We start from the raw sequence: 17,052 nt of genomic DNA, 5'->3' as shown, positions 1-17,052 counted from the left end.
CTAACCTTAACATTTTCTTTGATATAAACATCATCATCAAATTTTTTTATTTTTTTATTTATTATTTTTATTCAATATTGTTATGTCCATATCCTAACTTCACATTTTTCCAACATATTTTAATGTATTTTTTGACTAATTTATTCTATCTTATCAAAACCTAAAAATGTTACAACATATCCCATAAATTTCTTAAGCAATAAAATAAGATATTTTTGTCTCATGGGTAAGGTGAACCTTGTCTGTATCCCATAAATTTCTTAACCAATAAGATAAGTTTTTTTTTTTTTCCCGCGGATAAATTGAAATTCTGAGGGTTCTGTTCTCTGTAATTTTTTATTTTCTATACATGTAGACTAGCCTCATCAATAGTAATTGTTTCCGAAAGTTGGATGAAAATTGAAAATGGTTCATTGATAAAAGAGTGTATTTTTTTTAATAGCTAGAGGTTGGGTCAAAATTCATAATTGGTTATCATGGAGCAATAGGAGGTAGTGGTACTCTTCTTCAGAACTAGGAAGAAGAAAAGGTAGGTATTTATAGAGGATTTGGAACATTGGATAACAGACAGTAGACTGCGTGAAACGGAGAAGAATGAAGGACGTGGAGCTGGAGAATTGCATCGCTGGATAAAAATGCAAAAAGGCGTCCATTGCAGTAACAACCATTTATGTCCCTATAAATGCACCGCCTGGTGCATTATCATATCATAAGAAACTTTAAGATTAGCGACATAGTAGATTTTGAAACCTTGCCCGGAGAAAAAACCTCAGTTATTTTAAATTTTGGATAAGCGAAAATAATTCGTTCCATGGAATAAAGTTGACCACAGTAATATAAAAAACGTGCATCTAGTCGAGCTGAATACATTCAGGGATTAATACATGTCTTGACTGTCCAATAAGAAATCGCCACTTTAACGCAGTCACGTCTCGACTTACATCAACAGAATAATAAAAATAAAGTTCTTAACATTAATAAAAGCCAGAAATATCTAACAGGGGTCAAATAGCAATAGGTGGTGGAGAGTCTGATTATTATATATAGTGTTTGGAGCTGAAAAGCTTTGACACTTTCATCTTCAGAAGAGGGAGACGCTTTCATCTTCATTTTTATAAAAATCATCTAGTAATCTACTCAGCTCTTCTTGTGATCTACGCAGCCCTTTTCGTAATCCATGCAAATCTTTCTGGTTCACAGACTTGAAAAACCTGTCATCGGGAAATTTTCATCAGCAATTGTAGTTTTACATGTCTTCTCAATAATAAGTACTGAGAAAAAATAATTTACCGTCATTTCTTGATATTAGGTCATCAATTGTAGTTTTACATGTCTTCTCAATAATAAGCACTGAGAAAAAATAATTTACCGTCATTTCTTGATATTAGGTCATTAACTTCACCATATAATTGGTGGTTGGGCTACCATATTGCATTTGTATAGGACAGAACAAGGAAATTTCGACATCTATTTGGTATACTCACATGGCAAATTCGGAAGGGTCGATTTGAGCACAGCACATGATGGAGCTATTCACTATCCACTTTGTTGCTTTTCTCATCTTTTCATACGTCGTCCCTTCACACAAAATAGGTAGTTCATTAAGCTGCTTAATGCTTTGGGCCACTCTATTCATTTCTTCCAACAGGAAGAGGCATTCATTTCGGTTGGCAGAAACACTGTCAAATCTCTCCAAGATCTCTGAAACCACAAGAAGACCTATAGCAGCCAAGTGTTCCTCCCGCGAAATTCCCTCTAGGAGACTCTGAATGACCATCTCCAAAATATCTTCTTCCCGATGTATAGAAATGATATCGTTCTGAGTACCCACAAAATAACGCAAGGAAGAAATTAGATCAACTATTTCACATAGAACATTGTCGTGATCCTAGAATGTCATTTTATTAGTGATTGTAATACTCACAACCACAGTTCTCCCTTCGGAGAGGAATTTCTTTAACCTGAAGCCTATAGAATTCGGCCAGTAGTGTCGAGCCGCCTTCGCTCTTGGTGATTTTTTCTCCTCCTAAAACAAATATGAAAAAAAGATTCTGTTAATATAAAATAATATAACAAAAAATCATCATGCTAATATAAAACAAAGATATTTCAGAGATTTCAAGACAGGAATCCACCTCGTTGAATTCCAAAAACTGATGTAGTTGCACCAGTTCCAAAAGTTCAGATGTGTAATCACTAAGGCTATTGAGATCCACATCTACATTTTCTTCGTGAACCACAACAGATGTTTGCATATTGTTAGTAGAAACTAAAGTGCTGGAATCATGATGTGTCTGTTCTCTTTCTTCTTTGGAAACTTTGATCAATCGCTTTATCAATAGCTTTGCTCTAACTCCCCTGTCATCTCTGAATATCCACTCCATAATTTCCCCTCTGCAAGCTGCAACCATTTTTCCATCGTCGCCCATGAAGGTCATCCATCCGTTCCCATTGCCTTCGTCCATAAATTGAAAAAGATGCAACAGTCTTTTCATTTCACATAATTGGCTGTCACTGTTGTCCAGTCCCTCAATCTCTTCTTTCAAATAGAGAAGACGCATCCAAAATCTCATGGCTTCATGTTCTGAAAGATTTAGCAAAGACATCCCCTCCATACCAGCTTGTAGCACCTCTGGTTTTTCCAAGGAATAATAGTCCTTGTAGATGGTGTTCGTGATCTTTAGCATTTTCCTGATTTTATGGCCATGTCTTGGAATGTAAATCATGTGAATGCTATCCCTCAGCTCTATCAGTGCATTCCTGATGGAATATGTAAGTTCCCTATTCCCGTTATATAAACATATAATTTTTCCCTCGTGCATCTTATTTTTCACCTTTTCAAGTGGACATAAAGCAAAACTAGAAGTGAGAATCACTTGCAAGATATCTAAGCAATATTTAATCTACATTGTCACTCATATATATACATTTTTTTTCACCTTTCCAAACTCAATCATAAAAGCGAAGGCGTCGTTTAATCTATATTTTCATATTATAATATATAACAACGAATAAACAAAGAAAAATTACTCACCTCACCAAAAACATTTTCCAAATGGTTGAAAAGCAACTCTAAATTGGATATCCTTTTTAATTGATCCCATTCTGCTTTTCTTAAGTTTTCAAATACTTTCTCTGTAAAAGGATAAGCTTTTAGCCCCCTCATGTTAAATATAAAGCGCATAAATGGCTTGCAAGTTGAAATCCTTCCATTAGGTTCTATTATCCAAATTATACTTGGATGCCAAATGTCATCTTTATCATCCTTTTTCCATCCACATTGTTCGACTAGAAAGTACTGTGCTGCTCTGGTCATTGTCAATGGGTTTGTGAGGACTAACCAAGGAACCTGTCTTGAAGACAAATCAAATCCATCCAATGCGTTCAGTCTTGCACTTGGCTGCACAGTTGGGAGTGGAAGTGATATAATTTCAAGACCATGTATGTTCTCTGCATGATACATTTCAGCCAAAGACCAGAGGCCAATATCATCACATAAGTCTGCACACCCCATTTCTAATAGAATCGTTTTTCCTTCTAATTTGTCAACTCTAAAAGGTTGAAGGTTTTCAGTTGTATCCTACATTTGCGAAGTCAACAAAACAAACTGCAACAGTTAGTAATTTGAAATTACATAATCAGATCTTACACTTATATATCTAAATCTATATTAATTAAAAATGATTAACAAAACTTCAGAACTTAATACCTGGTTTGATACATAACTCCTTTGAAAGATGGTTTCCTCTTCTCTTGTTCCAAACAATTCTCTTAACAATTCTATGTTACTCTTTTGAGGTGTTTCTAACAGTTCTTTCAGCTTGAAATATTTGTGACACCTACCCAATACAAATTTCTCCACATCACAGTTGGACAAGACTTTCCAACAAGGGCGGCATGTTTCACCTTTCCCGTCTTCCACCATCTCCATCTGAAAATAGATGGGCTCCTCTGCATTATATTTTTCTAACCATACTTTTTGAACATTTATATCTAGTGTTTCTAACCAAGATTCCCGAACATCTACATCCAATGTTAATAACAATTTAACAAGCATCAATCCAAATTCCCGGATTTCACGACTATAGCCCAAAATTCTGTCCTTGACCTTCTTGGGAAACTTATTAAAATGTTTACCAATATAAATCATTTCAAAACTTAAATCTCTTTTAATGTCATCAATAGTCTCCTCCATTAATGGACAAAGGAAATCGTCATCTGGATCGCTATTAAATATGACAAGTGAGACCGCGCTTAAAGGAAGATTAGATATTCTGAATGGCTTTCCACGCTTATCAATGAGAAGGTTATCCAATTCTGACAGCAGCTTCTGGAATATATTCGCCTTCTCCTCCTTAGACAAATCCTGAAGACATATCTATAGTCATTGGTAAAGGAAAATAATATGGCCTATACTTATTGTGGAAGTCAGCATAATGCATGAAATAACATAAATAAACGGTTAGTATGCTAACAGAGTTACGATAATGCATCAAATAAAATTTAATTGTTCGATCTGATAAATATGGAGAGATGGACGTCATATGTTCACCTGTCCTGTATACACTGCAACGGACCATGACTGATTTCCTTGTCTTTGAAGTTCTTCCCGTCTCCGCACCAACATGCTACTTTCTTGGATGTTTAGAATCTGTAGTTTTTCCATCATTACCAGGTTGTCTAGCGATTTCCCCTCCAGCATGTGACAATAACATAGATATAGATGTTGCAATGAAGGGAGGCAATGGAAATGTTCGGGAAGCTTTTGCAACCCTTCACACCCACTTAAGTATAGATTTTGTAATGAGGTGAGGCGATGGAAATCTGGAGGAAGCTCCTCTAACATCTTACACCCGCTCAAGTCTAGAATTTTTAGTGATGAGAGACAATGAAAGCCATGAGATAATTGTTGAAGTGTGCTGCAATTTGATAAATTTAGCTTTACCAAATGCTTCAGTTGACAGAAACCTTCTGGAAGCTTCTCTAAACTGCTGCATTCACTGAGGTTCAACTCTTCCATATATGTTAATTTGCCAAATAGAGACGGAAGTTCTGTCAATGTTGAGCACCCTGACATATCCATTGAGAAGGCCAACGACTTCAACCGCCCAATGCTTTCTGGAATACTTCTTATGTTAGCACACTTGTTGAAAGACAGGTTAACAAGTGATGCCAAGTATCCAATACCATGAGGGAGTTTTGATAGCTTTTCGCAAGAGGATAAATCCAATGATACCAATGACGAAAGCTTTTCAAAATTGCTAGGAAGCTCTTCCAGATTTGTGCAGCCTTGCAGATTGAGTTCTTGCAAAGAATTTAACGATCCAAAACTGCTAGGAAGCTCTTTCAGATTTGTGCAGTCTTGCAGACAGAGTTTTTGCAAAGAATTTAACAATCCAAAACTGCTAGGAAGCTCTTTTAGATTTGTGCAACCTTGCAAATTGAGTTCTTGCAAAGAATCTAATAATTCAAAATCTTTAGGCAGGTGAATTAAATTTGAACAATGATTTACTCTCAATATTCTTAACTTAAGGCTTGAAATAGAGAGGGGCAGTTCTTCTATAGATTCACAACATGAAAGAGTTAATTCTTGCAAGCCATTCAGTTGATCACCTAGTTCTTTAGACAGCCTTTTCAACTTTGCAAATCTCGTCAATGTCAATATTCGCAACCTGTTAAGCTGCTCCAAATCCCTCGAATAGATTTCACAGGCATGGGAAAGCCTTCCATCAAACTCCACGTATCTAAGATCGGATGGCATCTGCAAATTATGCTATGTATAAGTGATAATAATAAAACACCACATTTTATCGTGATTGAAAGGGTGGAAAATAGAAGGCGCAGACTTGCCTCAGACAGTTTCAGATCCTTGGGTTGATAGCTCAAATATTTCAAGTCTGTGACCTCCTTCACATCAAACGGAAGACAAGGAACTGCTCCTTGGAAAAAAATCAATTTTTCCAATGGTCGTTTACATGTCCCTTTCACTTGTATTAAATTTCCAAGGTGAAGGATTCTCAACGACTTACACATTAAGTCTAATTTTTCTGAAGATATAGACAATCGATCCTTATTTCCGCTCAACCAAAGGCCCTTTATGTTTTGAATGTCCTGCATTAAACATAATTGAGTAAATATAGAGGTATAGACATTATATGAAACAAAATGTATCTTTTTTTTTTTTTAAATTCATATATTTGGTACCTACCTTGTCTGCTTTGCGATTTAGGAACTTCTTAATTTCATATGCACTGGTGAATTTGAGCCTAGTTTCCTTCGCCTTGTGGCGACCAAGTCCCAAAATGACATCGTGCACACTTACAAGGCCATTTGTGTCTTTCTTTACAAGTGCACATTTTTCTAGAGTATCCAGTTCAGACATTCCCACAATATCTTCCACAATTTCCCAATTCTTTCCTTTGAAAAATAAGCAAATATCAAGAAATGGATCTTTGCATTCTTCACGAAGATTGTCATAAGCAAAAACATAGCGCTGTATATTCTCCAACTGTTTACCCTTCAATTTTATATTTTCTTCTTTCACTATTTGAAAAGCTTTCATCTGGTTATCTGCCACTACTATGAATGCCGCCACTACTTTTAAAAGTTTTGGAATACCACCGCAGAAGTTTACTATCTCATCCAACTCGCTTTCATTCAATGGACTGGAATCTCTTTGTCTCTTTTTGTCATCCCTCTTGTCCATTTCTTTCTTTAAAAGAGTCATGGCTTCAGTACGGGGAAGGTGTTTCATAGAATAGACTTCCCTCCTTTTAACTGTGCACGGGTTACAGTCATTTTGATCACGTGTAGTAAGAAGGAACCTGACCTTCATTGCTTTATTGATGTCCTCTGGCAAAAGCTGGCTGAGCTCCCTTTCCCCCAAAACGTTATCAATATAGATGAAAGCTTTCACTTTCTGTAACATTTTACCCAGCTCTAGCTGCCCATCCTTGTAATTTCTAATTTCTTTAATGTCCTTAAGGTCTTCCTTTGGCGTCAAGTCCCTCAATATCTTGTTTTGTAATGTTGTTATGTTTCCAGGGGTATTTATATCGTCGAAGAGTTCAACCTTTGAGCACTGACATCCTTTAATATCAAGTGACGAATAAACAGCATTTGCAAGAGTAGTCTTACCGATTCCTCCCAAACCGTGCAATATAACTGCAACAGCATTCTCATTACTGGTCCATTCCAAAAGATCAATAACTTCTCTGACTGGCTCTTCAATTCTAACTGTTTCAATTATAATAGACATCACATCTATAGTTAGATAAATTAATGATACGATAACAGGATTAATAAAGGCTTCAGAGGAGACATAAATTAACTAATTCGACAACATATTCACCTGCATCTTGAGGATAAAGATCGGATAGAGTTGCCTTCTTAGGCCGTGTGCCATCGTATATTTCTATGTCTAATTGCAGATGCATTTGATTGTACGTCACCCTTAACTCTTCTGCAAGGTCAACCAGCTTTGTGTTGTTTATCTCCGTGGAGAAGAAACTGCAATTAAACAATGGACTTCCATTAAAGCAACTGTATGTTATACTAGACATGGCACTGAACAAAAGGTCCGGGCTTAGTATAGGCATATAAACCAGCACAATCTTATTTAATAATGTAGTTGATATATATTTATTTATGGGTGTTATTTTTATATGTCTATGGGGTTGGGTTATCCAAGTAGAAAATATTATTAATTATATTAGCTAATGGGGTTGTGCTATTTAAGATAGTGGAGTGGATTTATTGAACATGTTGATAAAAGTTGATCAAGATTGACGAGATTAACCATGATTTAACTTACATTAACTTACATTAATGTTAATGTTGTATCAATGCTAAAAAATGGTTACGGTTGACATGATTGACTATTATTAACCCTATTCCACCCTAGAGAATTTGATTGATTATTATGATTAACTATAGACTATTATTGACCCTATTCCACCCTAGAGAATTTGATTGATTATTATGATTAACTACAGTCCGTTGCAGTCTTATTGAGGATTGTGGAATATATTCAAATATGTTTAAACATGATTAGCAATAATTAATCATAGTTAACCATAACTTTTGGTAGTTAACCATAATTTAATATGATGGATCATAATTAAGTACAGATACCTTGATTCACTCGGCTGTGTGTGGTAATAAACATGGGCCTGTGTGTGGGTACTAAACATGGGCGATGCATTCCTTCAGGATCGACTGAACAAAAGACTGGCGTTTATTATATGCACATATTAATAAACAAACAAGATTAGAGTGCGGATAACTAACCTGTGAAAATATGAACAACTCATTTGAGAACAGCACTTCATGGACCCTTCCACTATCATTTCTGTTGCTTTTCTAATTTCATCGCGCATTCCTTCCGACTGAGGATGTTCTTTTATCCGCTGAACACATTTGGCCAAAAATACCATTTGCTTCAAAAGACGGAGACACTCGTCTCGGTTCTTAGAAACTTCTTCAAATCTTTCAAGGATATTTGCCACCACCAGCAGCCCTGTAGCAGCCATGTGTGCTGACCCCATGCCATGGAGGACATTTCGAACAATTGCCTTGACGTCGCCGGGAGCAATAGCTTTCTGCATACCATAAAATAAAAGAAAAAAAGGAAGAAATTAAATTTAGCCGAAGACTTGAATTTCAATTATTGATTTAGAAGATTTAGCAGCAGACCTGAATTTCAAATATCAGAAAACAATTGATTAATGGTTATAAAATTATGGAGAAGGCTTAATACGCACAAAGAAATCCGCTGTCTCGGATAGAAAATTCTTTAGCTTAAGTAAGCGTTTTGAATCAATGGGAAAATATTGCTTAGCTCTGTTCGGCTTCTGCTTTTTGACCTAAAACAAAAAGGAAATGAAAAATCGTTCTGTTAGAATCCTGTAAGTACAATATACTATATAATCCACACTTATGATTGATATGAAAGAATCTAGCCATCCACCTCGACGAGTCGCAAAAGCTCACTTATGTGATTGATAAGTTCATGAAAATCGTAATTGGCCATATTTTCTCCCTCAACTGCATCCAGATCATTAACTATGTTGTTAGTAGCATCATTCACTGTTTGAACGACATTAACTATGTTGTTAGTAGCATCATTCACTGTTTGAGGGACTCTAACAGCATCGCATCCTGGGTCATCTTGATTTATAATAGCAGGAATGGAAGAAGAGGAAGAGGGCTCTTCTTCAGCAGCATCAGAAGTGGAAATCAGAAAACGGTTTTCGGGGATTTGGTTGCGATCCTTTGTAATAAGACTTTCTGCAGTAACTCTTTGGGTATCACCGCCAGGAAAAGGAGACAACGCAGGCTTCCTTTTCTCTTCGGCATTACCAGGAACATTGGCAGAAGAAGACCCGATAACATTGGGAGATGCTCGATGTAATCCTTCTGTGCTGGGGGCATCGGTATCACCATCGTCCGTAGCGGGGATAGACTTTGAGCAAAAACAGGTGCTGTTTTTGAAAAAACATGAAATGCACGAGGAAAAGCAGCTCGAAGAGCTGGGCTTCTTTCTCATTGTTGAAGGCTGGGATCTCTGTGAGAAAGGAAATAGAAAACTTGAGATTGTCAACTGTAGCCAAAAGATTGGAAAAAACACTCCAGTACTCGCGAATCACTCACTGTCACAACTAGCTGCGTGATAAACTTGGTATCAGACGTCGAAAACTATCACAACTACATAGAGCCATAAACTTCATGAACTTGACATCGGACATGGGAAAATATTATATAGGGAGCAGCCATAAAATTTATTGCTTTAAGTTTGTAACAGCTTTCAACATCACGTTCAAGGAGTGATCTGCGAAATAAAATAGGGAAGCGTTTAGCCAGCGGATGTAATGAATATTAAAAATGGAGTTGTTTCGTGTGATTTTTTTGGAGTTTTTGGTGGATTTTTAGTTTGGTAAAACAAATTGTTTAATTTTTTTATTTTATATATAGATTTCATTTATCAAATTTGTGATTTCAATAAATCTATGTGTGATTATAATGAATTTCTATATAATTTTAAATAAATTATATCGAAAAATAAACATCAACTTTATTAATAAATACAATGAAAACTTTACACATCAATATAAATATCATAAAAACTTTTCCATCAATATAAATAACTAGTAATTTTTAAAAATAAACTTTTCCATCAATATAAATAACTAGTAATAATAATTTTTAAAAATAATAATAAATAAATAGATAATGAATTTTTTGACTAATAATATATACTTAGTGTTAAAGAGTATATAGTATAGAAACTAAAAACAACCTTGAATCGTTTGTATAAACAACCTTGAATCGCATTTTATATATATAGAACCAATATACCAGTGCATATTATATTAAATGCGCATGGGTAACACAAAATTCCTATGAGTCAGTACTATAAGGGTTTTTGCCAAATTCTGTTTAAATATATTAAAATTTATTATTTTAGATAGGGATGGTTTGGAATTTAAAATTTATCTAAATTGTCATGTAAAAATTTGATGGACTTTATTTGTTGTTATATTTTTTAATTTATTTTTAATTCTTAACTTAAAATATTTCTAAATGGTTATATGGATTTTTTTATAATGATAAGAGATAAGTTTGAAGATAATTATTTTTATGAAAATAAAGTATAATAAATTATTAGTCGAATCTCATAACATTAAAATATTGTTATGAAATATATGTCAATAACGTAGAACTAAATAATGTTATTATTAAAATCTTTCTCTATATTATTTTTCCTTATAAGAATCTAGGTGTTGTAACCATGTAGATCATCTAACTGGATTTATGTTTAGACAAGTTATTAGAATTTATGATAAAAAAATTTAATTTCTTAAATGTCATGTTTCAAATATTTTTTACCTATTAAAATACTTTAAAATGGACAAAGGACTTCTCTACAACATCAAATTTCAACCCTGTATAGACATATTACAAAAAATTATTTGTATACATAAATTTTTATTTACTTTATTGAAAAAATAGTAAATATAGATTCTATAAAATTATATTATTTAAATTATAATTTTAATATATAAAATAATTTAAATTTTTTTTTTAATATTTTCGAAGAGATAACTTTTTATTGGTTTATTAGCCAAACCTAAATTGAAGACGTTAAGGAAAATTGACTTTGTCATTTCCATTAGAAAAGTACTTTTAGTATAAAGAACTTAAACAGTTAAAACTAGAAAACTTATACAGACATATTATTATTAAATATTTAGATATATTTTTTTTGTTTTTATTTATTTTTTTGAAAAATTAAAAATACAAATTTTGATTAAAAAAAATAAATAAATTTTATTTTTGATATATAAATTAATTTAAACTAAAAATGAATATTGGATAATTAAAATTTGGAATTTCACTTTGTAAATTAATCCATCACCAAACTTCCAAAAAAAATTGAACATTGAGAAAAATTAAAAGTATATAATATACGCGCTTATTGCTCTTTCACATGCTAGAGGTTGCGTCATCCATGTTACCGCGCCTCATGGCGCATTTCCCATGGTCAACGTAAATATATTAAAATGGTATTCTCTAAGGAGATGACCATTTTATGGGACGGTGATTTTTTATTTTTTTTATGAGAACATTTTCAACAAATTTTACTGTAAGAGTGCTTCAATTTTTTTATATGATGAGGATAGGTTCAGCATTATAAACTTCCTAAAATAGCTGTAACCAGATTTTCAAAAAAAATCTTTTCAATTTTTCAGTAGTTCCATTATTTTTGAGGCGAAAAGGTGGCTTATTGCGTAGAGGTTGCATCATCCGTATTACGGCCTCCCACCCCTTGCACGGTTTAACGTAAATATATTAAAATTAATCATTTTGGATATTTTATTTTCACCACCAACCCACGATATTAAATTTAGAGAACAGGCGCGCTTATTGCTCTCTAACGTAGTAGAGGTCGCATCATCCGTGTTGGTGTCAGCACGCTCTTACCGATATTTCAACGTTAATTTTAAATATATTAAAAATAATCATGTTGGATTTATTATTTTCACGTGCTTCAAAATATAGAACATTGACGGTTGACGGGCACAGTGCCCACGGTATATTAAGAATACAGAACATACAAAGCTTATTGCGTTCCCACATGGTAGAGGTTGCATTATGCGTGTTAGCGCGCCCTCTGACGGATTGTCGAAGGTCAAGGGAGATATATTAGAACTTAATCATCCTATATATATTAAAATTTAATCATTTTGTACTATATTATTTTTACCTGCCCAAGATGCCCGGAATGATGGGCAAACATTGTACACCCCGCTGTATGTGATAATAAAAAATGAATGTAGATGGTAGCGGTTGCATCATCCGAGACAGCGCATAACATGATACATATTCTCTGGTCAATGTAAATATAAAACTAATCATATTGGACATAATATTTGTTATTTCCTACGATGTTTGGCACGATGAACTGTCTAGGTTAGTGGAGTCTAACAAATATAGGTTTTAACTTTTTCGTGTGAAGAAGGGACAATAAAAATTAAAATTAAATATTCATAATATATAAATGAATATTAGTGTTTTGAAAAAGAAATATATTCAAATATTCAAAATTATATGATTAATTAAAAAATTATTTATATTAGATTATAATTAGATTACAATGAGATTATGTTTTTTGGGTTTGAAATATGTTTTAAAAATTTTATTTGGTTAAGAGTTATTTTTTTCAAATAGGTTAATAATTTAAGCTTTAGATGTATTTGGCTTTAATGAAAAACTATCCCATTAAAAACACCAAAGTGACATAGTTTTCCTTAAATAATAATACAAATAATCCCTCTAAGACAATTATGATCAGCCCTCTCTTAGTCAAGTTATATGGTAGTATTTTGGAAAAGAAGTTAAGCATATGGCTTGAAAGTGAAGGTAAGCGGGCTAAAGGCCAAGCAGGTTTCAGAAGGCATCACTCAACAACAGACCACCTCGTTACACTTAGGATCATTGCAGAGGAATGTCGTAATGATAAATCCAATTTATTTTGTTGCTTTGTGGACTTTAGAAAGGTTTTCGATATGGTTCCTAGATACAACCTTTGGAATAGATTAGAAGAGCTAAAGGTTCCTCTCGAGTTGAGAGTTGTAGCTATAAGGTTATACGAGAATGTAATTGCCAAGCTAAAGAGCAATAAGGGGTGGTCGAAAGATATTAAGTGTAACATCGGAGTTAAACAAGGTTGCCCCCTCTCCCTACCCTATTTGGCATTTACATCGATAAGCTCGAAGGCTATTTAGAGGAAGCAAGATGTGATGGCATGATCTTAGCTAGGATAGCGTCATCCTTCTTCTCTATGCTGACGATATTGTTCTTTTGGCAAGGTGCCCATCTGATCTTGATAAGCAACTCAGACTTCTTAAGGATTTCTGCTCGACCATGGGTATGACTGTCATCCTTCTTCTCTATGCTCATGATATTGTTCTTTTGGCAAGGTGCCCATCTGACCTTGATAAGCAACTCAGGCTTCTTAAGGATTTCTGCTCTACCATGGGTATGACTGTTAACACTGACAAAACAAAAGTTATGATTATCAAATCCAAGAAGGACACTTACGCTAATTTTATGTATGACAATAATATCTTGGAGGAAGTGTATTCTTACAAGTACCTAGGAATTGATATTCATCACAAGCTCAACTAGAACCATAGTGTTGAGAAAAGGATTAATGGGGGGTGGAAAGCTTATTTTGGTCTTGAAAATAATTGTAAAATAGAAAACCTCATAATGTGGGATAAAAAGAAGTTCCTCTTTGAAACTTTAGTCACTCATGTTATCTTATATGGCTGTGAGGTTTGGGGTTGCAGCATGTCCAGATAATCATGGAGAAAGATTGAGCAAATCCAGAAGCGTTTTATAACTTATAACCTAAAAATTAAAAGTAATACACCCTATCCTATTCTCCTTATAGAAGCAGGTATTTCCCCTATTGAGAGCTTAGCTATGATTAGGTTTCTGTTGTACAAGCACAAACTCAATAACATAGATGATCATAGACTTCCTAAGCTAGCTTTAAATTCCAACCAAAACCACCTAAGGTTCAATCGGGGGTGGCATAAAGACACAAGGACCTGGTTAAACTATTGGGAGATCAACGAGAATGATGCATTGCAAAACATAAATAACATTAAAGATATTGTTACTTCTAAGTTCAAAGAAAAAATGTGGTGTGAGAAAGATTTAGCGGCTAAAAGAAAATTAAGTTACTATAAGAAGGTCATCAACCCCACCCTAGAAGATCAAAAGTGTCTCTCTATTTTAACTAGCTCAAAGAAGAAAATTAATATAGCAAAGATTAGAACGAATTCTCATGAGCTATATAGTGAAACAGGTCGTTGGGCAGTTACTAAAACACCATGGATGGAAAGGATCTACCATATATGTGAGAATAGGAACATCGGGGATGAAAACCACTTCCTCTTAGAGTGCCCCGCGTACAACCACATTAGATCTCAATTTCACAATCTTTGTTACAATACTGACCTTCCTAGCCTTTTACAATGTCAAAATTATATTGAGCTCGGGAGGCTTCTCTCCAAGCTTTTTGAGCATAGGAATAAAATCTTAAATCAAAACAAATAATTTGTTTCTGTTGGAAACCTAATCCTCAATGGGTTAGTGTGGAAGCCGAATGGACAAAAGGAGTCCAAGAGACCTTGGGATGTGAAACCCAACGGTCACAACATGTACTATAAATGTAAATCATTTGTTAATAAAAATTGTATTGTCATGTTTTATCATTCATATTTCTCTTGCTGCCCATGTGTGTTTAACATGGTATCAGAGTAGGCGTATTCCTGCCCTGCATAATTAATCTGAGCCATTTGTTTTATGGCCTTTATGTGCAGATCATTTTTGCCATCAATTCTGCATTTTAAGAATATTTTCTCATGAATATTTTCTCAGCTAAATTTTAGCTGCAACCTGTTATTTCTCCAGCGCCATTTTTGGCTTTCCTCTACTTTGTAACTCCCGATTCTGCCTATGTTCTACCTTGCATACAAAAATCTGCTCTCCATTCAAAAGAGTTGTCCATATAATACACTGGCCATTTAAAAGCGCTGCCCATATAAACGTTGTGGTGTCAGTTGCCTGACATTTTCTCTCAAGCCCACCTGTACGCTTGACTGCTACGCTACTCGATACCTGCGTTCAACCATTGACTGCACCCGTTCATTATTGTCCTCCCTGCGCTCATTGTTGGCATGTTTTTGGGTGTAACGTCTATCTGTTTTACAGAAGAAGAGCGTTTGGTGTCAGACCGTTTGATGAACGCCCAGATCCCACTGTTTTGATGAACGCCCAGCTCCCACGTAGCTCCCACGTATTATTTGCATTATACCGCTTGGTATTTCCTACCCATACCACCATATATTCATTGCTCAGTGACTGTTCCAAACCAAGTTTCGTTTGTCCCTTTGTCGTCTCTTCAATCTCTGACGCTGCTACTAACTAAATCTGTTGATTAAATCGTCCACTAAATCTGGAGCAAAGAGTTTGGGACTCTCCGCAGCTTTATTGGCCGTATTTGTGAGCCCGGTCTTGGTATCAGAGGGAACCCTAACGTGCGAACAAACGAGAGAATTGCTGGATATGCAACCCCATCCTGAAGGAGGGTTTTTCAAAGAGACATCGAGAGACACCTCTGTGGCCCTTTCTAAATCTATTCTTCCGCCTCAGTACAAAGTCGATAGACCCATAAGCACTGCGATTTTATTTTTGCTACCATCTGGAGCCGCAGATCCCTGCATTTTCCTGAAAATGTCATCAATAATTTTTGCAACTTCCTCCATATCAACAATATGATTTTTCAGACCGCCTCCATTACATTTGTACCCTTGCTGATCAGGAGGAGAAAGCAATGCCATTATCCTTTCTATAAGAACCTGTTTCTTCCCGTGCCTTGCTAATCTGACGTGACTGAAGACATCCTTTAGCTCTACCATCTGGAAGTGTGTCCCATTTGCATCGTATTCCTTGCGCCGAAACGTGGCATTTCTACCTGGGAGAGCCTCTCACGGTCTTGGTATCAGTTGAAAGCCATTCCAGTATGCGCATTGAATGGTGAACTGCAGGCTTTGAACAATGGTCGAAAATGTGCATGTTTTCTGTTCGTTGTTTTAGTTTTCCAAACTGGTCGTTCTCGCAGCTGGCAGAACAGAAAATCCAAATTGCATCGAATCAGATTCTGCAATAAAGGCAAGGACTATTGTGTTATCTTTAAGCGGAGTTCATGTTTGTTTTCCTCATTTTGTAGATTCTTTAATTTTATTCGGCATCAAGCACGGGATTACTGAATACACAATACAAATTAACTCCTCTATGGACATTATGTACTCGTGCCAATTCCAAATAATTTGAAGAGAATCCATTCATGTTGTTTCTGCACTTCGCAAGTTGTTTTTAGAAAATTGAGCCGTTTGTAGCATGAGTTTGGCCAAAATAACTTCCATGAGAAGGTTCTTACTCCAAGGGAACTGTGGGGAGCAATTTTCAATGCTCGTAAAAATGGCAGTGAGAAAATGAACTATTTCTTGAGCTTATGCTGACCGGGCAGGTAAATCTCAGCCCCTGCCTTTTATTCTGATGACAGTAACCATAATATTATATCAGCAATATTGTTGTCTCCGAATTGCTGCAGCGGCGTGCCCATTGTGATATCGTATAATAAGACATGAGAGAAATATTGAGTTCAGAGGTCGAATATCAACTTATTAAAGATGCCATTGTTCGCTGAAGTCTCCAAGGACGAGTTCTTTGATGAAAATAAAGAGTTTTCCCTTTCTAATATTGCTGACTGAGTTTATCTCTTGGAGGGGCGAATTAATATTGTCTAGCTAGCCAAAATATCTCCAGTTGGTGTGCGCCTGGACTTATAAAAGCAACATTTTTTAGCTCATGAAGGGTTTTTCTGAAATGATCGAAGTGTGACATCAGTTCTGGGCGTGTTTTCCTTATACCAAAGGCATATATATCCTCTATTTAATAGTTTGTGTTCCTCTCTTC

General features: G+C 35.1%; 1 protein-coding gene across 1 annotated transcript; it reads right to left on the bottom strand.

Annotated features, from left to right (window-relative positions):
- Window positions 1-855: 855 nt before the first annotated feature.
- Window positions 856-15,383, bottom strand: LOC149202029 (uncharacterized). The gene is made up of 16 exons (XM_089401447.1): window positions 15,309-15,383; window positions 15,049-15,192; window positions 8,969-9,463; window positions 8,763-8,864; window positions 8,290-8,600; window positions 7,352-7,509; window positions 6,209-7,236; window positions 5,851-6,111; window positions 5,503-5,761; window positions 4,553-5,361; window positions 3,710-4,366; window positions 3,035-3,580; window positions 2,136-2,834; window positions 1,925-2,026; window positions 1,485-1,819; window positions 856-1,211 (listed from the first exon to the last, which is right to left on the bottom strand). The coding sequence occupies exons 1-16, from the start codon at window positions 15,381-15,383 to the stop codon at window positions 1,082-1,084; spliced, it is 6,111 nt and encodes a 2,036-aa protein (XP_089257573.1). The 3' UTR covers window positions 856-1,081.
- Between the last annotated feature and the right edge of the window lie 1,669 nt (window positions 15,384-17,052).

The sequence above is a fragment of the Pinus tabuliformis genome, chromosome 2_1 (genome assembly GCF_031772625.1).
Source record: "Pinus tabuliformis cultivar Carrire ecotype Pingquan chromosome 2_1, CPIR1, whole genome shotgun sequence".
NCBI classification, from domain to species: domain Eukaryota; kingdom Viridiplantae; phylum Streptophyta; class Pinopsida; order Pinales; family Pinaceae; genus Pinus; species Pinus tabuliformis.
This window is presented reverse-complemented; position numbering and strand designations above follow the sequence as displayed.

What these genes read in the sequence shown, in the direction of transcription:
- LOC149202029 (XM_089401447.1), bottom strand. Translation starts at nt 15,383, where the DNA reads ATGCAAATAATACGTGGGAGCTACGTGGGAGCTGGGCGTTCATCAAAA. An exon ending in TAAATCGCAAAGCAGACAAG is followed by an intron (nt 6,112 to 6,208) that starts GTAGGTACCAAA and finishes TGTTTAATGCAG; the next exon opens with GACATTCAAAACATAAAGGG. An exon ending in AATATTGAGAGTAAATCATT is followed by an intron (nt 5,362 to 5,502) that starts GTTCAAATTTAA and finishes TCTGTCTGCAAG; the next exon opens with ACTGCACAAATCTGAAAGAG.